General features: G+C 43.0%; 1 protein-coding gene across 2 annotated transcripts in view; it reads left to right on the forward strand.

The window, feature by feature from the left end:
• Window positions 1-22,776, forward strand: part of COL4A2 (collagen type IV alpha 2 chain) — a 242,979-nt gene that overhangs the window by 150,019 nt on the left and 70,184 nt on the right. For both annotated transcript variants that reach the window (XM_049867353.1, XM_049867354.1), the window contains exons 12-20: window positions 1,734-1,775; window positions 4,610-4,708; window positions 7,147-7,182; window positions 8,283-8,333; window positions 9,620-9,664; window positions 15,064-15,117; window positions 15,555-15,621; window positions 19,775-19,885; window positions 20,454-20,603. In XM_049867353.1, coding sequence (XP_049723310.1) covers window positions 1,734-1,775; window positions 4,610-4,708; window positions 7,147-7,182; window positions 8,283-8,333; window positions 9,620-9,664; window positions 15,064-15,117; window positions 15,555-15,621; window positions 19,775-19,885; window positions 20,454-20,603 — 655 coding nt within the window. The remainder of the gene's footprint in view (window positions 1-1,733; window positions 1,776-4,609; window positions 4,709-7,146; window positions 7,183-8,282; window positions 8,334-9,619; window positions 9,665-15,063; window positions 15,118-15,554; window positions 15,622-19,774; window positions 19,886-20,453; window positions 20,604-22,776) is intronic.

The raw sequence follows: 22,776 nt of genomic DNA on the forward strand, positions 1-22,776 counted from the left end.
ATAGAAAAATGGTAGCTGGATTTGTTATTGGGGTATCAGTGGGATTCTTCTTACCTGGATATCATTAGCTTCTACAGGAGTCTAATGTCAGCCTCTGTGGATATGTTCAAAGACAGTCCAGTCAGGTTAAGCCCCCAAGCTGTATTATTTTCATCAGAGAGAGATTGTTAAGGTTGTTGGAGCACAACAAGGTGGGTGGCTATTAAGAAGTTGGAGAACAGAACTACGGTCCCTTATGACCTGGGAAAGTTGAGTACATGTCCAAAACAAACAAAATGAAGTTGACGAGGGAAGAATTTAATCAAAACTCAAAGTGAATCAGAAATACTGGGCTACTGTTATGAAAGCCTTAAGAACCATTCCCTTACCGGGCATCCAAATGGAGACCACTTCCAAACCTGCACATTTAAAATGCCTGCTCTGTGTGACATCCCATTGTATGACCTCCTGGTGACCCCGGCTGCCACCACCACGGTGTCCCCCAGCTCCCATCACTTCTGACATGGCTTCCTATGTGAGCGTGTTAGGGCTTCTCCCTCCCCTACTGGACTCCCCACTGTCCAGCGGCCCTGAGTAGGATGGGAAAGGACCAGAGCCAGGAGAAGCGGATGTAGGACAGGGCGGCCGGGGCCAAGGAACAGCAGCCAAGCTCCCAGCTCAGGCGAGAGCCTCAGATCTCTACTGGCCGCTACATATACAAACAGCCTCCTCACCTCCTGACCAAGTCATTTCCTGGGGACTTTGACAACCAGCTCAAGACGCAGAGAATGACCGCGGGGAACCAAGACAAATTGCATTCTAGGCTAGCCCGGCTGCGTTTCTGTGCTTTGATTTCAGCTCCCAGCCAGGTGGGGAAGAAGGGAAAAGCAAAAATTAATTAAAGGCTTTGTTTTTATTTTCAGAGTATATCTGGGCATTTGAGGGGGCAGGCAGTATACCACAGAGAGAAAGATCCAATGGGGCCCTGTGCCGTCTTTTGTCACTATGGGAATGGGGAAACCCTGGGAAAGAAGCAGAGTTGTTTGGGAGTAAAAGAAAAGAGTCCTGCTTCTGTAATATGCATCCATTTGCAGAGCAGCATTTCATTTCTACCTATTTTATGCATCAGAGTCGAGTCAATTTGCCCATATGTAGCAATTCCTTTTGGGAAACTACAAAATACTTGCCAAGTAACCGGGCCTTAGCTTTGCTTCTTAAGCTGCAAGGAACTCGAGACAGTTGGATAAAACCCAGAGAATGACCCCTTCCCTAAGAACATCAAAAGGACAGAAAATTTTTATGTGAAATTAAGATCGTCATATCAAAATGAGAAAGAGCTGAGGCAGAATAAGAGAGGCTGGATAAAGATCTTCAAATATAGACCCTGGGGAATAAGACTGGACTTCTTTCTAAGTCTACAGGGTCCAGTAATGTTGCAGATAAGATAGCTCTTGCGTTTCTTTTAAAAAATAATAATAATAATTTTATTTCACTGTGACCTGGTAGTGCACTGGTTGAGCACTCAGCTGCTAACCGAAAGGTCAGCGGTTCTAACCCGGCAGCCGCTCTGCGGGAGAAAGATGCGACAGTCTGCTTCCGTAAAGGTTTACAGCCATGGAAACCCTGTGAGACAGTTCTACTCTGTCCTGTAGGGTCGCTATGAGTGGGAATCAACTTGATGGCAATGGGTTTGGTTTTCTGGTTTTTTTGGTGTTGACTTTTAAAAACTTACAAAATCCATTTATCTTTTTCAGGGGAACAGAGGACTTGGCTTTTATGGAGAAAAAGGTGAAAAGGTAAAGGCAACTTGATAGATTACAGCTGGGGCATGCAGGGTTTAACAATTAGAGAATAAACCGTTTTAAATTACTAAGTTTTATATTGTGATCTCCAGGCAATATGGAAACAGAAATTTGCATATGAAAAGTCATTGTAAAGTGCCAGGTTATCACACATGCTCCAGTGGTCATTATGGGTCAGTAAGACAGCTTGTACACCAATGTTCACTGCAGCATCACTCACAGCAGCCAAAGGGTGGCAACAACCCGTGTGTCCATTAACAGACAAATGGATAAGCAAAGCGTGGCACAGACGTGTAATGGAATATTACTTAGCCATAAAGAGAAATGAAGTTTCAATACGTGCTACAACATGGACGAACCTTGAAACCATTAGGCTAAGTCAAATAAGCCAGAGAAAAAAGGACAAATATTGTATGATCCCACTTCTATGAAATATTTAGAATAGGCAAGTGTAGAGAGACAAAAGTTTACTGGTGGTTCAAAGATAACCGAATAGACTGAGGCTGAGGCGTACCCTGTTTAACAATTAGAAAATAAACGTAGAGGGAAGAGAAAATGGGGAGTCATGGCTTAGGAGGTACTGAGCTTCTGTTTGGGGTGATGAAAAACTTTTGGAAAGGAATGGTGGTGATGGTTGCCCAACATGGTAAATGTAATTATTGCCACTGAAATTGTACACTCACAAATGGTTAAAATGCCAATTTTTTGTGACATACATTTTATCACAGTAAATTTTTAAAGAACAAAATGAAACATCTGGGTTTACAGTAGACCTCTAACATGGAGACACAACTTCAGCCAATCTCTAACACATAAAAAATAGAGGGTGTCTCCCAACCCTGTGGAATTCACAGATGATTGAAAGATACTGAAATAAGGGTTGAAAACAAACATAGCGCCATCTGAGGAATAAGTAACGTGGCCATCTCTGCTGGGCTCAAAGGCAAGAAAGAAGATGGTGTGAACTTTATAAGCCTCCACAGCCCTAAGATTTAAAAGCCTTACGAGTGTTGAGAGGATTACAGAAGAAAACGGGTATAAAAGGCTCAATATGGTTTCCAGCTCTCAAGGAGCATACAACATATCATAGGTTTTAAAAAAAAAAAAAAACCCTCACAAAAGTAATATTTCATTTCATTCACCCAGAAATCCGTTTGCCCACAGTAAAATAGACTTTTTTCTTTGACCTCTTTATTTGAGCATTTTCATTTTGCGTTTTATTGACTACCCATAAAAACCCATTGCCATCAAGTCGATTTTGACTCATAGGGACCCTACAGGACAGAGTAGAACTGCCCCATAGATTTTCCAAGGAGTGCCTGGTGGATTTGAACTGCCAACCTTTTGGTTAGCAGCCATAGCACTTAAATACTACCAGGGTTTCCTTTCATTGACTAGCACGCCTGAATGAGAGCTGCTAAAGTGGAAGCAAGTAGTTGTTCAGGTGTGAGGAGGAAGTTCTTTGTCCTTTGAATAAATACCACAGAAGAAGTCACAAAAGGAAAAAAAAAATTGTGAGGTTCAAGTACACAAAAATGTAAACACCCGTAAAATGAAACATAACAAAATAATAAAATTAAAAGCAGAAAAGTCCTGGAAGAAATCATGGGGAGAAGGGGGGAGCAGTCACACTGGATAAATGGGAATGAAGTTAATGTCTATAATCTAAAACCAAAACCAAACCCAGTGCCGTCGAGTCGATTCCGACTCATAGTGACCCTATAGGACAGAGCAGAACTGCCCCATAGAGTTTCCAAGGAGCGCCTGGTGGATTTGAACTGCCAAACCTTTGGTTAGCAGCCGTAGCTCTTAACCACTACGCCACCAGGGTTTCCATCTATAATCTACAAAGATCTAATTCAAATTATTAATAGAAACATCAAGGCCCCAATAGATAAATGGGAGGTGAACAATCAATTCACATAAGAAATGATAAAACACATAGAAAAATGTTTCTTGCTAGTGATAAAAATGCAAATTAAAGCAATCTTGAGATATTATATCATTAAAGAAGCTGCTTTTTGGTATATAAAACACCCTGAACTGGTGACACTGAGTAGTCCTTCATTTCTTTTGCAGTGTACCTTGCTACCCCATGTTGGAAATCAGTAGAGCAGTCCCTGTCAAGAGCCATAAAGACACTTAGCCTTCAAACCCAGTAATTTCCACGCATAGAAATTCACCATGAGTGGATAATTCCTCAGAAACGAACGCAACCCCAAACTGCACACAACCTGAAAGGTCTGTGTTAGAGAAATAATTTAGGGCCCTTATGCATTGGGAAACCCTGGTGGCGTAGTGGTTAAGTGCCACGGCTACTAACCAAAGGGTCAGCAGTTCAAATCCGCCAGGCGTTCCTTGGAAACTCTATGGGGCAGTTAGTTCTACTCTGTCCTATAGGGTCACTATGAGTCGGAATCGACTTGACGGCACTGGGTTTGTTTTTTGGTTTTATGCATTCATTCTAAAGGATAAAAAAAAAAACCAAACCCATTGCCATAGAGTCGATTCCAACTCTTAGCAACCCTATAGGACAGAGTAGAACTGCCCCACATGGTTTCCAAGGAGCGCCTGGTGGATTCAAACTGCCGACCTTCTGGTTAGCAGTTGTAGCTCTTAACCACTCCACCACCAGGGTTTCCAGAGGATAGTAAAAGTAGCATACAAATCATTTTTATGTTATGATTATTACTCTACAAAATAGGCATACATGTGGTACATAACATGCAAAAATAAAAATAACAGTATTGTGGTGGGATACGCTTTTACTCAAGTTTTATAGTTTCTTTTCAATTTAAAGACGAGTGCTTTTGCTAAACCATACACAGGGTGACATAGGACTGCCAGGACCCAATGGAATTCCATCAGACAACGATCGTGCCATCGTCGGGCCCGGGAAGGAAGTGATTCACCCAGATCAATATAAGGTAAAACCATGTCAGGAAAAGTTGGACTTAAAAAAAGGGAATAAAGGTAACTTTCTTCAATTCCATTCAAACAATTGTATTCAAAGTGGAAAAGACGTTCCATCAGAGAGCCTTACCACCAAATTGGCAAATAATGCATGAACGCACACTGGGCTCTCCAGGAATGTTGATGATTCCAAACCTTTATTACATTTATAATCAAATAGTTTTATCAGTCTATCATCTTAAATAATTGTTATGTGTTTAAAACAACACTGCTGTTGCTAGGTGCCATCGAGTTGGTTCCGACTCATAGTGACTCCATGTACCAAAGAATGAAACACTGCCCAGTCCTGCACCATCCTCACAACTGTTATGTTTAAGCCCATCCTTGCAGCCACTGTGTCAATCCATCTCGCTGAGAGTCTTCGTCTTTTCCCCTGACCCTCTGCTTTGCCAAGTATGATGTCCTTCTCCAGGGACGGGTCCCTCCTGATAACATATCCAAAGTGTGAGACCAAGGCTCACCATCCTTGCTTCTAGGGAGCACCCTGGCTGTACTTCTTCCAAGACAGGTTTTTTCATTCTTCTGACAGTCCATGGTATATTCAGTATCCTTCACCAACACCCTAATTCCAACGTATCAATTCTTCTTTGGTCTTCCTTACCCAACACTAAGAACCCATAAACAATCCCAAATCTACTTTTTCAAATACTCTCCTCTGATTTAAATATAAAATCAGAATCCTAGTGTAATCCAAAGCCAGAATCATAGAAATATTTGAGTGAAATGTTATCTTAAGCAAAATAAAATCTACTTACCCTCTTTGCTGACGAGGAACACCATTCTTTTTTTTTTTTTTTCCATTCAAAGGCAGTTTTCTGAGAGTCTTTCTATAATTTCTATTAGTGTTTTGTTGGGTTAAAAATGTACTCCTGAAGTCTAAAATAAAAATAAACATCCTGAATTCCAGCCTTTTGTAATATGTACAACTGTCAATGAAGCTAAGGAGATTTTCATTAGGGCAATTCGTACACACTCAAGCAGCAGCCACAGAGCTTAGGGTTCTGGATATCGGGTTGGTCAGGCAGACCTGGGCTGGAATCCCAGCTCTACTACTTATGGTCTCTGTGTCTTTAAGCAGCCCACTCAATCTTTCTAAGACTCATTTTCCCTGGCACCAAATACAAACCTCACAGAGCTGTTGAGCGGTTTACCTGAGACAGTGTAAAATATTCGACCTACTGCCCAGTGCATTCAATAAATGGCAAAACCCAAACATAGAAATCTTTTTTTTTTTCCTTTTTTTATGAAGAGAATATAGCTTCCAACTCAGAGCTATCTGTTAAGGTGGGCTTTGGGTGCTCAGTCATGGTGGGAGAGGACAGGTCCCACGTGATGTGGTCAAGGCGAACAGGACCACAGCAGTTAGAGAGGGAATCAGTCCAGGCAGCCATGACCTGAGTTATCAGAAACAGTTGATAAAAGTGGCCTGGAGGTCACTGATGTCAGGCCCAGGCGCCAGAGAGGTATGTCCAGAAACAGGTGATTGTGTTCCTCCTGAGCATTAGGGAGGGACGCCCCAAAGCCTGGACAGTGGCAGCAGGCGCCTTGAGGCAGGGAGGGCTTGGCACCAATGCCATCAGCGGTCACATTCGTGGCCGGAGCAGGAGTCTGACCATCAGCCAGGTAGGACCTCGGTGCACCTTCAGAACGGGAGCCTGAGAATGGAGCAGGCCCAGGAGCGTGTGGCACTGACGCTGAGGTACCTAAGCACCCTAATCCGAGGTCCTTCCTTTTCTGCAGCCAAGGTGAGGATTGGCTCCCGGGCTGGGACAAGACCGAGCCTGCAGGGGGCAGTCTTGTGCTGCAGGAGTCCCACGCGCTGGTCCAGGAGTGAGGGGGACAAAGGACCAAGCAGGTCACACATTTCTCGCACCATTTTACACCAAGAGAAGCGAAGAAGAGATAAAACGTACAAAACTGACGTTGGTTTCTAAAGCCAATTTTACTTGACGTTGTAATAAGTCCCAAATGTATCTTTTCCTCCAAGTGCCTTCCTGATAATGTTTCATTCAAGCTAACATAATTAGGGGCTCTCTCCGGGACGTGAACTCTGACTATAAAAAAAAAAAAAAAAAGATGGTAATAAATGCAGTGACTGTGGAAAGACAGCTGCACAGATTGAAGGGTAGAGAGGAGTCCAGTGATACCAAAAATAGTGCATGATTTAATTTATATTGTGAAAATCCAGAAAGAAAGAAGAAAAAAAGGGACACATTTTTTTCTTTGAATTTTGAAGCCACAAAATTTGGGCTAATCGTTTATTAGTTAATTTATAATGATTGTTAAGAGTTTTATTAAATGCATCTCACCTGTCATAACATAAAACCCTGGTAGATTTTAAAGATTACTGTTCTGAAATGAATTAAATTCTTCTTTTTCCTGTTCCTCACAGGGTGAAAAAGGAAGCGAAGGGGAACCAGGAATAAAAGTAAGTCAGCTAATAACAGGACTAACCCCTCGTAGCTCCTAACTTCTCTGTGTCTTTGCTGGAAGGCGGAGTGGGCTGTGGTCTGAGTGATGCGTGTGCTCATGGCTTCTCATCCTTTCCTCCACAGCAATAAAATATTATCATTCATTTTCATACTTGTTTTTTCAGAAAACGATTTTATAATTTTTTTTTTTTCCTTTTGCGTAATACACATTGGCTAATCAGTGCCCTCAGTAGTCAGGTGGGGTCCTGGAGCAGGACTCTCGATGCTGGTTACCTGGACATCAGCCAGTGAACTTCAACTCTTTAAGAAGAAAGAAAGGATGGAAGAGAGAAAGAAGGGGAAGGGAGGGAAGGAAGAAGGGGGAGGCAGGGGCAGGATGGGAGGAAGGAAGGAAGAAAGAAAGGGTGGAAGAGAGAAAGAAGGGGAAGGGAGGGAAGGAAGAAGGGAGAGGCAGGGCAGGATGGGAGGAAGGAAGGAAGAAAGAAAGGATGGAAGAGAGAAAGAAGGGGAAGGGAGGGAAGGAAGAAGGGAGAGGCAGGGCAGGATGGGAGGAAGGAAGGAAGAAAGAAAGGATGGAAGAGAGAAAGAAGGGGAAGGGAGGGAAGGAAGAAGGGAGAGGCAGGGCAGGATGGGAGGAAGGAAGGAAGAAAGAAAGCAAGGGGGAGGGATAGGACAGGAGAGAGGGAGGGAGGAAGAGTGAGTGGGGGGAGGGAGGGAGAAAGGAAGGAAGGGAGGGAAGATTCAAGACTGGAGAGGGTGTGGAAGACTAGGAGGGTTTTATGGGCTGGTTTCTATTCTGGGATGTGTTATGTAATCACTGCGTGCACTCTCTCGCACTCTCTCTCTCTCTCTCTCTCTCGTAAAAATACAGATAACACAACAGTTGCTTTGTCCTGCCCTCACTCCAGCGCCCTGCTCGCCAACATCATCACTTACTAAGTGATGATTCAGGCAAACTCGCAGGGTTTCTCTGTGAATCCTGCCACTAGGCTATGCTGGAATACAGGGTGACAAGAGGCAGCCTGCTCACAGCCAGGGTACTAAGTCACAGAATTCTGAAGCACTCTGACGTGATGTCCTCTTTGTCCTTTCCTAGGGCATCTCCTTGAAGGGAGAAGAAGGAATCATGGGCTTTCCGGGACTGCGGGTAAACCATGAATTTTGTAATTGCAGTTTTTAAAACAGTACGTCTTCATTTGTTCTCCACGTATGGGAACAAAAAAGGTTTCTGCTTGTACGGGTTCAGCTAAATTCAGCAGTGGTAACCAACACTTGGGGGCATTAGTGATTTCAGCAGTAGCATTCCCACCTTCCATGCAGGAGACCCGGGTTCAACTCCTGGCCACCAGCTGTCTGTCGGCGGAGGCTTGCATGCTACTAGGACGCTAAACAGGTTTCAGAGGAGCATCCCGACTAAGATGCTTGAAAACCCTGTTACTTTCAACAGTCCGACCCACAACCAATCCCGTGCATGGCGTCACCATGTAGAATGGCTGAAACACCAGAAGTTTATTTCTTATTGCCCTGAGTTCAACAAAAACATCCCTAGTGGTCACGGGAATGGTCTCCTTCCATGATGACTCAGCCATCTTGAGACTCTGCTTGCCCTGAGGGACACCTGCTTCTTAGAAGTTTTGACCTGGAAAAGACAAGTGTCTCTTCTGATTCCATTGGCCAGGACTCAGTCACATGGCCAAACCTGACAGCAGGGGAAGTTGGGAAATGCAATCATAGCCATGAGCCCAGGAAGAAGAGAAAATGGGAGACTGTCTGGTAGTTGGAAACCCCGGTGGTATAGTGGTTAAGAGTTTGGCTGCTAACCAAAAGGTTGGCACGTCAAATCCACCAATTGCTCCTTGGAAACCCTATTATGGGGCAGTTCTACTCAGCACTGACTCGATGGCAACAGATTGGGTACCTGGTGGTGACTGCCACTAAAAAGACATACTTTACAGTCCCCAAAAACAGGAAGAGAGAGGCTTGTTAGAATATTGGCCTTTTTATATTTTTGCTTTAGTTTTTTGTATTTTTCCATATTTCCTTAAGTGGTAGAAATGACGCATTACATGAAACTATGACTAAAATGATTTCTCTCCTTTAGAAAACAAAAGAGGTCTCCTAGAATTTTGATAACTTTCATAGTAAATATAGCTTTGCTATTATAATGGATTTTGCTGCCTTGGTTTTTTTTTGTTGTTTTTTTTTTTAATATACCTTTCATCATAGTTTGTATACTCTTGGGCTCCCCTTTCAAAATGGGGAAAAACTGAATTTGGTAGCTTGTTACTGTCCTTCAAAATGTGGCCCTAAGAACTGTTCAGTCAGTCCAACGGCATTTTATTTTAGCCAGTGTCAGGCACCGTAATAACGCCCTCTGGAAAATTTTGCTGTGTGTTCTAAGCTGTTATTGCGTCTGCTTTATGTTCAATCCAGGGTTCCTCTGGCTTCGATGGTGAAAAAGGATTACCAGGACAGAAAGTAAGTTTGCTCCAGAAAATGGAGTTGTCTCAGGGTCAAACCATCTTACACGGGTCAAGTATAAAGACTGTGGAATCTCAGAAAAGAACAGTTGCCCAGGGAAACACATTAAAACTTGCCCTGCATTACAGAACCACAAAGAACCCTTCCCCCAGACCATTCACACCACTCCAGTCAGGTGACGCACTTTGTTCTCAGTTTTGCAAACCAGCCTTTTGGTTCTCTCCATCTTTCTCTCCATCAAGGCTTCCAGTCATTCAACCCCGACAGCCATGGTTTCGTTCCACCCGATCCCACACTGTCCTCTGGGCCGCTGTCTGTCTCTCTTAGGACTGTGGTCAACTTGCTGACCCAGAGCCCACCCTGCATTTTTTTATATTGAGTTCACATATTTTGACACTTGTTTGTACTCAGTGATGACCCAATTAACCATTTTACCATGAGTCTGCGAATGTATTTTTGACTATTTTTTAGAAGGAAATGTTACACGAGAAAGGTTTTATGAACCTGGCTCTAGGTCATACCACCACAGATCAAGAGAAAGTACACAGAAATAGATTTTAAATTATTTATTGATTTTTATGATTCAGTATTCTAATTCAGTTACAGAATACATAGCTCACCTCCTTCCTACTGCAGACCCCCAGCATCCCCCCCACTCCCCCAGAGCCAACCACTGTTGGTTGTTCCTTACGTATCATTTCAGGTAAGTACTAACATAACAATCCCATATATTTTCAAGCATATATGATTTAACGAAAGTATAAACACGTACGTACTATTTTGTCACTATTTTTTTTTCCACCCAGCATGCTTCGGAGATTGTCCCACACTAGCAGTTACAGACCTGCCTCACTCTCTTAGCAGGCTGCGTAGAATTGCAGTGAAGAGATGTACCGTATTTGTTTAACGCGTGTCTTCATGGACACTTCACGGAAACTCGTTGGTTTCTAGTTGGTTGCTATTTCAAACAATTGTGCTGTCAACACTATAGTGCATACATCTTGGTGCTCACAGACTGTTGTTGCTGTGCTTAGGTCCTGTCACGTCGGTTCTGACTCACAGCGACCCTACGTACAACACAATGAAACACTGCCTGGTCCTGCGCCACCCTCACAATCGTTGCTGTGCTTGAGCCCATTGTTGCAGCCACTGTGAATTCATCTCGTTGAGGGTCTTTCTCCCTTTCCCTGACCCTCTGCTTTACCAAGCATGATGTCCTTCTCCAGGGGCTGGTCCCTCCTGATAACATGTCTAAACTACATGAGACAAAGTCTCATCACCCTTGCCTCTAAGGAGCATTCTGACTGTGCTTCTTCCAAGACAGTTTGGTTCCTTCTTTTTATATTCAATATTCTTCCCCCAACACTGTAATTCAAATGCATCAATTCTTCTTTGGTCTTTCTTATTCCTTGTCCAGTTTTCCCGTGCATATGAAGTGATTGAAAACACCATGGCTTGAGTCGGACACACTTTAGTCCTTAGAGCACTTTTTAACACTTTAAAGAGGTCTTTTGCAGCAGATGTTCCCAACTCATTTGATTTCTTGACTGCCGCGTCCACCGGCTAGTATTTCCAAAATTAAGTCCTAGCAGGTACATACATACAATAGATTTAAAAAAAAATCAGTTCAGCTTCAGAATCGTAGCTCCACTAAGTCCTTTCATAGCTCCATTGCAGGATGGTAGCAAAACACCTGGAGAATTATAAAGACATGGTTGGCAAGCACTGCACATTCATCAGTCCCCTCCTGAAAAGCTCTGCCATGTTCGTTCTCTGACTACAGGCTGACTAGGCCTCCCAGATTCAATTTCTGACCTCTAGGGGCTGAGTCGGAATCGACGGGAAGGCAGTGGGTTTGGTTTTTGTTTTTTTTGTTGTTGTTGTTAGGGGCTCTAGGCTCAGGCTGTATGAAAACCCAGCGTTCTGGTTTTGACCATTCGCAGTAGCACCAATCTTGATGCAGCCCCTATTGATCCTATTCTTCCCATTCCTGACCTTTTATCCTAACCTCAGGCCAGGACCTCGATACCAGGCTTTGCCCTAATTACACCCAACTTTTGATATCATTACTTACTGAGAGAAGATCTCCCAAAAGTTAGCATATTAGAGGAATAGCCAACCATGCTACACCCCAGCCAAAGGCAAAAGGCCAAATTCTAGTTTAAAGATTACAGTAAGCAAATGTTATGTAGAGACAGAGAACTAAAGCAATCATTAGCATTTAAAAGCACATGATTAAGGTGTTACTCTTAATACTTTCATTTCTTACTATCTGCTAGTGAAATCGTAATTATTATGAGTTTTTTTACACCCAACTCAAAGGAGTTGTAGTGTTTTTAAAACGCAGTTTAACACAGGTGCCACCTAGAACTCAGAAGCTAATGAAAAGAGAAGATGCTCAGCAAGCACCCACCACCGGGTACCTTTGACTGCTGTGGCCCAGATGTTAGAATTTAAGGCGAGCTTCTGGGAGCTGCTTTCTGCGGCTGCAACAACGTGGGAAAACACAGTTTCTGTTAAGTGGGACATCACAGTTGCTAAGGAGAAATAGTTTACTGGACCATAAAAATAGGAAGTAGACAGGACATACAGCAATGACTCAACCATCTGGCGTGTTAGCACCAACCTACACCACAGTCTTGTCTGTTGTATGTCATCTTACGTGCCAAGTTGCCATTACCACCACGACTGTTGAGTTGCACGTATAAACTTTGGTTTTATGGTATAAAATGGAACCAGAAACCAAGTGCAGCTTCAAGGAGCGAATGTTAACAGTAATGTAAACAATGCATTAAAATTGGATGAAACAAAAAATATATATATATTCTGAGAGGAAGTGTGCCTTCCTTGCTATGCACATGCAGTGGGTTGCACCTGGTTCCTACAGAGCTTAATAGAACTTCTATTAGTTCTAACCTTTTTCTGTAAGGGAACAGAAAGTGCCTTTTATGGATTTGGTTGTTTTAAATTTCCTGAAAAATTAAAGATTGTTTTCCCTCCCTTTTCTAGGGGAAACATTTTTCGTAACTCATCGAGAGTTTGACTCAACAACAATGGGTTTGGTTTTTGGTTTTGGTAGAGTTAATTAAGGAGCCCTGATGGCATGGTTAAGGGCTTGGCTGCTAACCAAAAGGTCAGCAGTTCGAATCCACCAACCACTGCATGGAAACCCTATGGGAGAGTTCTACTCTGTCCTGTATGGTCGATATGAGTCAGAACCGACTCGACAGCACCTGACAAAAACAAGAAATGTATAATGTGGTTGGAAGTCCTCCTTTTATCCACACGATCATTTAAACTGTGTCCGAGCTATTCAGGACTCAAAGTATCTCTCCTTTCCACAGGGTGTCACCATAGATAAGACTCATTCTTACACAGTGCAGGTATCAGGTGTGTTGGTTGTGGCAATTTACTGTTACTGCTGAAGAGTTTGAAGGGAGACAGATGGTTTCAGCTTGGACTCTTTAATTGAAATCTCATTGACTTCCACTCTCATATGTTAAATTCCATTTAGTTTCAAGGCCTGACAGAGGTTGTCTGAGGCACATGACTTGTATAAAATAGAACCTAACTAATGTTTTCTCAGGGCACCCTGGTGGCGCAGTGGTGAAGCACTCGGCTGCTAACCGAAAAGGTTGGCATTCGAATTCACCAGCAGCTCCTCGAGTGACACAGCTGGCAATCTGCTCCCGTAAAGATAACAGCCAAGAAAACCTGTGGGCAGTTCTAGGCTGTCCTGTAGGGTTGCTCTGAGTTGGAATCAGAGCTTCAAACTGGTTCGTTTTGGTTCGCACCCCTGCGGAGCATTTGTACTTCTAACAAGTTCCTGCTGAGAATTTGCGTTTCCACCCCAAAGAGACTGAATCATCTGTGGTTTAGTAAGATCCCCGGTGATCCTTATGTATTAACTTCCTGGGAACTTGTTGGAAATGGGAATTCTGAGCTCTGTTTCAACTTTCTCCCTTCTCAAATTGGTTTCACGGAATGCCCAGTTAATCCCAGATGTTTAGACAGTTTCCAAAAGTGTTCGTCCTATTTTGCCTTCTTCGACAGAGGTGTGAGCGCTTGGTATCTGGGGATGCTGGTTACTGTTCGTTGGTAGTGTCAGCACGTGACTGAGCAGTGCTGTTGGCACAGATGGAGTGTGGACCTGGCAAACCCCAATGCATTGTTTGAGTGGGTTGGCAGGTTGGCTCTCGACACTGCTTAGACCAAACACCTAGTTGCCGACTCTGTAGTCATCGGCAAGCCCTTTAAGAATCCCTAGCTTATCTCACGAGATGGCCTCTAAATAGGAGCTCATTTTTAATATCAGAGATGTGACAGGCTTTAAGAGTCTAGGAAAATTTGCTTTCACTTTTGAATCTTCAGCTCCACCTAGTGTGAAGAAAGTCACAATCTAAGTCATAGGCTCCCAATGGAAAACACAAAGTTAGGCTGGTTTTAGTTTATCCTAAACAGTAAGACTTTCAACATACATGTTTCTGGGTTCCAAAAAACCATGTGAGGTAATCAGATAGTGTATATTTGTTTATACCACTGACATCTAGCATTCTGAATTCTGATGGCCTTACCATACGTATACTTTAGCAGGAGGGAATAAATACCCAGAACGTTAAATAGCTTCACACATCTACCCAGATACCTGTGGTTCGGAAGGGTAAGGGTTCTCTTTCAACAAACATTCAAAGGAATTAGAAAACCATAATTGGAGTTGGAGACTTTAAAAACTAATGAGGAGAAAAAATTTCTAAATCCAGAGGCTTTAACACTTCTATTTGGTGTCACCTGAAATTTTCAAAATAATAATGGAGGAAGATTTTAATAGGTAGATCAGACTACCACTCCTGAGCCCACTGATCAATCATAAAACCACTAAGTGGGACGACGTGACATATGTGCCCTTCTGTGATGCAACCGGAAGTGCAGGGCACCCCCCGTGAAGAATTCTTGCCAAGAGATGAACCCGAATCTAATGAAGCCTGTAGATCTAATGACTCATGTAGAGGCAATAGAGAAGCATACAACCCCCCAAGGATGAAAGTGACCCACATCTAAAATGTGGAATATTTACAGCACAAATGACCCAGTTCTGCAAAAAAAAAAAGAAAAAGTCTTTTAAAAAGTTGAAAGGAAAAGGAAACTATTATGAATCATAAGAGACTGAAGAGATATGCCAAACGTCATATTTAATCTCTTTTCTGGATCCTGATTCAAACGAAGCAACTCTAAAAAGATATTTTTGAGATCATTAGGGAAGACTGAACAGAGAGTAGGTAGTAGATGGTATTAATGAATTAGTGTTATTTATTTTACTAAGTATAGTAATGGCATTGTGACTTTTTTTTTAATTGTACGTTAGTGATAAGAAATGAAAAATACCATCTTTCTTTCAGGGAATTAGAGGACTGGATGGTTACCAAGGCCCTGATGGACCCCAAGGACCCAAGGTGATCTCATGTTCTATTTGGATGGTTTTTCATTTCTTTTTTTTTTTGGACGGTATTACATGAGGGCATAGTCTTAATCACCCCCCTGCTCACCTTTTCTGGATGGCTCAGATACCATTATCAACAATGTCATGCCCTGTAGAAAACATAGTTTCCTGGTCGTTTCTGGTGGTTGACAAGGATTTCAAAATGAGATTGAAGGTGTATCGCTGTCCATCGGTACATCTGGCTCGTGGCTGGAATGCCCGGGACTCCACAGTGGTAGAGATTGTGCCCCGTGTACAGCCCGTGCTACAGGTAGCCGGAATAGCTCATCAGCCAAATTAGCTTGATTCTCAATCATCAAGATTGAGCTTTATTCCTTGGAAATATGCATATTGTCAAAAACTCTACAAGGCCCTTCTCATGCTCTTCATTCTTCCACTTTTCCCTTCTAGGGAGAAGTGGGTGTCCAAGGCCCCCCCGGACCACCTGCCTATTCGCCTCATCCTTCCCTGGGAAAAGGTTTGTATGAAGCTGCTGTTGCCTGACTTAGCATCGCATTACATATTTTGTTCTCAGTTTTGGAAAAAGAATCAAGAACATTCAGGAAGGGTTTTCTAAGGAAGAAAAAAACAAAGATGTTTACAGCGTAACGGGAGAATCGCAATCTCTTGTTCACTTTCCCTCGTGGTTGAAACATAGTGTCACTGAGAACACCATTTTCCCTCTGCCTGGCAGAGAATTCACTCCTTCCCAGGTGAGAGAGACCCCTGCACCGGGAAATTCTTTCACTTCTCAGTAACTTCTGCAGGTTCTAGTTTTGTCTCCTGGAGTGGCACTCATGAAATCCAACCCTTCAGTACATCCTCTCTACGGCAGCAGTCCCACGCACCTTCGTCCTCCTTCCCCAATTGAACCAAGATTCCTAAACCGTTCAGTTGCCGGTCTGAGAACCAAAATCAACCACGACGCTTCATCTGTAAACAGTCACATCCTTTTAAACCTCAGGGCATCCGTATCCCAGATGCTCATCACATGACCTGCTACCCAGATGATTCTCCCCACGGCACAGTTGATCCTTTGAGTATAAATAAGGATTTTGTGTGTGTCCCAACTAGTACCTACCTTGTTGTTTTTGCTCAGGCTTTGATCATATAGAGATACAAGTCCATTTCTTTGATCTCTGCAACTTCTCAAATGTGCATCCTTCTAGGCTTAAAGTGTTGTGAGCACCGTCTACTACTAATGGAGGCCTGGTGGCGCAGTGGTTAAGTGCTTGGCTGGGAACCAAAAGGTCAGCAGTTCAAATCCACCAGGTACTCCTTGGAAACCCTATGGGGCCATTCTACTCTGTCTTATAGGGTCGCTATGAGTTGGAATTGCCTCAAGGGCAACAGGTTTGGTTTGGTTTTCTACTACTAATTGTATGTATATTTATTTATGTACATGAAAATCAAACCAAACCTTATAGCGACCTTATAGGACACAGTAGAACTGCCCCATAGGGTTTCCATCCTTGGGATCCTGGTGGATTCAAACTGCTGACCTTTTGGTTCACAGCCAAGCGGGGATGTTAGCCTGTGTTGTTCGGTACTGTATTCCCAGTGCCTACAGTGGTACCTGACACATAACAGGAGCTCAATAAATAATTGCTTGAATGACTGGATGACATACATGTTAACAGATAGAAATTTTAAAGGGTGAACTTTTTTAAAAATAAAGAGGTTGTAGTATTTTCTTCCTGCACCCAGTAGGTCATCTGGCTCACCCATATCATTTATGTCCAGAAGTCATCTATTCACTTTCCAGCTTAGGCGTGAACCCTCTGTCGACTGGGTAACTGTTCTTTTACGTCTTCGTGGAACGTTGTTGAAAATACAGACCAGAACAGGCCAAGTACAGAGCCTACGCAGCCCCCTGGAGATTTCTCTCTGGTTCAACATGGAACCTTGAATCAGTATATTTTGAAATCCATAAATCCACCCACCTGTGGAGCCAACATTTCACCCTCTTATCCATAGTATCCAAACTATGTGCCAACCCGGAAATCTTACTGAAAGGAGCATGAGGTTAGTTTGAACTGACTAATCATTAGTGACTTTCGAGGCTTTGGGAAGATGATTTTTTAAATTCTCACGGGTGACGTCTCTTTTGCATTTTCCAAAAATGTCACTGACAGAGAGCCCAGAATTCATTCAGGCCCCCCTTTCAGCACACTGGAATCCTGGAACCCACACTGGGAAGATGAATCATTGTTGAAAATCATTTTTGCCCACATGTAAGTTTAGAAATGCTACAGTTGCCCTCTTTGCTACTTGACAGCATTCCTGCACTATTAGCAAGCTGGAATGTGAACTGGGTTGCATTCCAGGGTTTTAGAGTCAAAGGTTGACTAATGAGCAGCTTCCCTCAGGGAAGAGAGAAAAACAAAGGCCTCTTACAAAGTAGCATTGCAGGAGCTTGGCAAAATGGAAAAGGCGCAGGGGAGAGGGGCTGTGTGTTAGTTAAAGTAAATGATCTCAAAGTAACTAAAAATGAAAGTAACCTTGCTGTGCCTCCAAACAAATGAGAAGGTCTATGGTTTTCGATTTTGTCTCTCTTTATTTAATCATAATAAAACCCAAAAACTCATTGCCGTCAAATCGATTCCAACTCATCGTGATCCTACAGGACAGAGTAGAACTGCCTCACAGGGTTTCCAAGGAGCGGCTGGTGGATTCAAACTGCTGTCCTTTTGATTAGCAGCCTGAGCTCTTAACCACTGCACCACCAGGGCTCCATAATCATAATTGTGGTTGATATTTATATAATGCTTTCTAGGGGCCAGGCAATGTTCTAAGTTGTTCTAATTGCATTTGCCCGTTCATTTGCCCCTTCTAACAACCCTCTGAGGTAGGACCTAATATTAGCCCCGTGTTACTGAAGGGGAAACTAAGGCACAGGGAAGTTAAGTAACTTGCCCAAGGTCACACAGGAAGTAAGTGGGGGGACAGGATTCAAACCCCAGCCACCTACTTGTAGAGTTCGTTCCTTCAAGCACTTGACTACCCTGCCAGCAGCTCCGTGAGTAGCAGGGAGTCACTTTTCAGTCCTTTGGGCTTGCAGCTCAAGTGTGGTGCCCAGCAAATTCTCCTTTTGTGTTAAAGAATTGCGGGGGTGGGGAGAGAGGGATTAAAACAACAGGCACAGAGCGATGGTTTTCCTAAAAATTACTCATGCCTGTGTGGTAAGTCATCATATATCCTCCTCTTTTCTCTCTACTTTCCCAATGATGTTTCAGGAAAATGTATTATCAAATGTTGCTGTTTACACAACCAAAGAACATACTACTGCCACTTGGTTTATTTAGTGAATAAAGTTTGTAAGTGCTTTCATGTATCTTATTCATTCACCAAACAGTAAAGGCCTATCTGGGTACAGAGTGGGGTCCCTGGAGAAGAAGAGATTAAAGAGAAGCCAGGCTCTTTCCCATGTTCCAAAATTCCTGGGAAGGTGCCTAACGAGTGCTTTAAAAAAATAAAAAAAACAGTCGCCGTGAAGTGGACTTCAATTCGTGGCGACCCCATGATGTCAAGAATAGAACGCGGTCCATAGGCTTTACAGTGGCTGACATTTCAGAAGGAGGTCGTCAGGGCTCTCTTGCATGGCAGCTCTGGGGGTACTCAACCCTCCAACCTTTTGGTTAGCAGGCGAGCACCTTAACAATGAGCACCACTAGGACTTCTTACCATGTAATTTCCTTCTTTACTCTTGCTTTTAGGCCCAGCTACTTATTTAGCCTGATTTTCCACTTCTGCTGTTCACTGTACCCCAGCAATCTAGCCAAATCTTGCTAAGGGCTTTCCAGCTCTATACTTTGGCCGTTTCGCTGCTGATATGCCCTTCCCTCTTCTTCTGTCCTCTTTCTCCCCTTGTCTCCCATCTCTGCCAGATCCTACCTGTGTCTAAAGCTCAGCTTTCAGGTTTCTCTCCCCCTGAAATCTGAGAGCCCTTGGCCAAGTGACTTCACCTCTCTGAGCCTATTTCCTCATTGTAGAATTGGGATCATACTGTTTATCCCACAGGGATTTGTGGGAATTAAATGTATGTAAAACCTTTACACTCAGCCTCGTACATACGGTATATGCTCAAAAATGTTGTCTACTTTTATTATTTTTATTCCCAGTGGTCCCTCTTGGAGCCCTGATAGCACAGTTGTTAAGAGGTACGGCTGTTAACCAAAAGGTCAGCAGTTTGAATCCACTAGCACCTTCTCGAAAACCCCATGGGACTGTTCTACCCTATTTTTCAGGGTTGGTATGAGTCAGAATTGACTCGACGGCAGCGGGTTTGGTTTGTTCTGTTTTGTTTTTTATGGTCCCTCAGTACCAAATTACTTATTCCCCCGTCAAAAGCAGTCTTTCCCTCCTTTTAATCCTCTGTGCACGTTTTTGGCATTCTGTGCCTCTATATTGTTTTATCTTATCTATAGGAATCTTGTAACACCCATATTTGACCATGAATGAGCTCCCTGAAGACAGGACCACAGTATATTACACATTTTGAAGTCCCCCGTCATGGTTCACACAATACACTGGGTATTTGACAAATATATACTCAACGAAAACGTAAGCACGTATTTTGGTACATGGACGATAGTGATTTATAATTATTGTGGGGTCTCTTTGGGTTCCAGGTGCCAAAGGTGAAGCAGGATTCCCAGGGGATCGCGGGGAACCAGGAACCCGGGGTGAGCCAGGAGACCGCGGCCCACCAGGTCCCCCCGGCATATCCATCGGAGCTGAAGGTAATGCAGTTTAATGGTATCATGTCTAAGACCAAAGGTACATGCACTCCTGCTTAGACAGCAACAGCTGAACCACTAATGGCTCCCTAGGTTTTGTTCAGTTCTTGGTTTTTTACTTTTTCTCATAGACTAGGCTCGATGGCACTTGGTTTTTTTCTTGGTTTAGGCTCACCAAGCTCTAATGTACCTTAAATACGTTTTCTGGGATATCGTCACAGAATCATTGTGCGTATGACAATACCTCCCTGCCTCAGTGATGCCGCTGATGCCAAACTAGCACCATCCCATCGGTTGTTTGGGGAGGGTGTAGGGAACCATCAAATGTTGTTTCCAAGCTTTGGCAACAACTGTCAAGCCATTATCTGGGGGCAAGGAGAGGTGCTTTTTTTAAAGTTAAAAAAAATGAAGACAAAATACACCAATGATACCCATCCCTTTAGTTATTGATTGGATTGTAAAATTCACTAGTCCTATTGGTGGTCTCCCACGGGCATGAATCCTGATGTAACTGGTGTCAGAAGCTGCTTGGAGGGACTTACGCTGCTGATGAATGCTGTTGGGTTTGCAGATGAGAAGAGAGGCCTACCAGGTGAAATGGGACCCAAAGGCTTCATAGGAGAACCAGGCATCCCTGCTCTGTACCCCGGACCACCAGGAGCTGATGGAAGCCCAGGGCTCCAAGGACCCCCAGGACTCCCAGGGCTACCTGGACCAGATGGTAAGTGGATGGAAAACTAAGGGGGGAGCATTTCAGGGTTCAGATAAAGAAGCTTAACACCAGCTAAATTTTCATTTGGGCTTTCCTGCTAAATAATTCCCTGAACTAACCCAATAGGCCAGTGGATATAGCTGTGTCCTCTGGCGTCAAAACAGAAGAAGCTGATCATAGAAGAAGGACAGAATCTTGTAAACCTACTGAGAATCTATAAAGCCACATGTGTGACACAGTACGTGAGGTTTGGCTCTGGTGAAAGCAGTCCTTCAGGACACATCTACTAGGCACTGTCTAGAAACACATAAACTGAAATAGCTGTCCCAGTATCTGCGTTATAAATTCCATAGACCATCGTCCATGGTGGAGGCCTCCAGCCTTGACTTAGCCTCTCTCCTCTGTGTTAGGAACTATTTTAAACAGACTTGGTCATCTTCATTCTCAGCCTTCTGCAGAGCAAAGCTTCAACTTTACAGGTGATAGCAGCTGCTGGCAAGAAGCAGGGCTGCACTGTGTAAAAAGAAGCGGCAGCCACTGGCCAGGCAGTGTTAAAAGACTGTGAGACGCTAGAAACTAAAAAAAAAAGAAACTAGGCAAGCGTTAATTGTCAGGACTCATCTGCTGCCCCGAGGACATCGCTGAATCACAGCACAAAATGATATTTCCAGGTCATAATGCCAACTGCCGCTCGTCTCTGAGTTGAGAGTGCTCTATTTAAGAAGGCAGGGAAAAGTATAATACGTCTTTGAGCTTGCCCTCAACAAAGGTTATTCTTTTAAACGTCAGAGTTTAAAGAGTTATGTTTTAAACGTCGGATCTCCTAATGGGAGCATTTCAGCCCATCAAGAGAGTAAATAAATGAGGCATTGGAAGAAAATATGAGATCACACTCTCTCTTTCTATTTGATATATTTCTATTTTATTTAGCAGCCTCTTCTTTTTAAAATATTTTACTTTTAACTTCTCTGACATCATCTCCAATAACCTCTTAGCGTTTTCTATCTTAAGGAGGAACCAAACCCATTACTGCCGAGTCGATTCCGACACATAGCGACCCTATAGGACAGAGTGGAGCTGCCCCATAGGGTTTCAAAGGAGAGACTGGAGGATTTGAACTGCCGACCCTTTGGTTAGCAGCCAAGCTCTCAACCACTGCGGCACCAGGGCTTCTTAAGGAAGAAAGAACATCGTATATTCTAGTGGATAGTGTTTGGTTCAGCTAAACATCCAATTCAAGTGAGTGTGCTGGGTTTTGGCTGCTTTTGGAAGACCACCCCTTTTTGCCATCTCTAAGAGTAAAATCGTTGGGGTTGTCAGAAGCTCATCTTCACACACGTCTTCCGTGACAAGGCTCAGCCATCGCTTCTCTCCTTCATTTGGTGTTCTACAGGAAACACTTAAGTTAAAAGAGTTCCACTTGCCCGATTTCCTTTCAACTGGGAAAACTACAGAGTCCCGCATTCTAATGAAAAAATTTTAAGGTGGAGATATTTCCCTTGATTCTGAATTTCCCGAATAGTTTGAGCTGCATTATCTTTCATATTTTTATTATCTTGGAGGTAATATTTATTGCTGCAACATCTGTGATAAAAGCTAAGCTTCTGTGAGCATTAGATTTCAAAAAAAAAAAATTATATCTGTTGAGTTTTCCTTTTTTGGGAATAGAATATCTTACATTACAAATAAACAGCATAAAAATATGCCTCTTGAAGGTCTAATACTGAAGACTAACTGCCATTATTCCTAAACCTAAATTCTGGTTTGATAGACACAGTACCATCGTGTTTTAGTATATGATTTACTAATACCAGTCAAATGCAAACAAATTAACTTATTTCTGATCCATATTGCAGACTGTTGAGGAAATTTATAAAACAGAATGGTGTCAGAAAAATTTTATCAACTAAAATTTTAAAAGCATATAACAAGTTCTTGATTAAACATATATCTTAATCCTGCTTCCAAATAGACGCATAGTTTCCAGATCACCTTTATTTAAAGCGGTCTCTTACACAAGCAGCAGCCAACCGTAATGGCCCTTTAAACGTTTTTGTGTCTGATCATAATTTAATATTAATGACCTCGATTCTCACAGAGTTCTTCAACTTTCCCCCTGGAATTATATTGTCGAATTCCTTTCTTGTTAACTGCATTTTATCCTGTTTTATGTGTTGCTCCT

This window comes from Elephas maximus, chromosome 23, assembly GCF_024166365.1.
Source record: "Elephas maximus indicus isolate mEleMax1 chromosome 23, mEleMax1 primary haplotype, whole genome shotgun sequence".
Taxonomy (NCBI): domain Eukaryota; kingdom Metazoa; phylum Chordata; class Mammalia; order Proboscidea; family Elephantidae; genus Elephas; species Elephas maximus.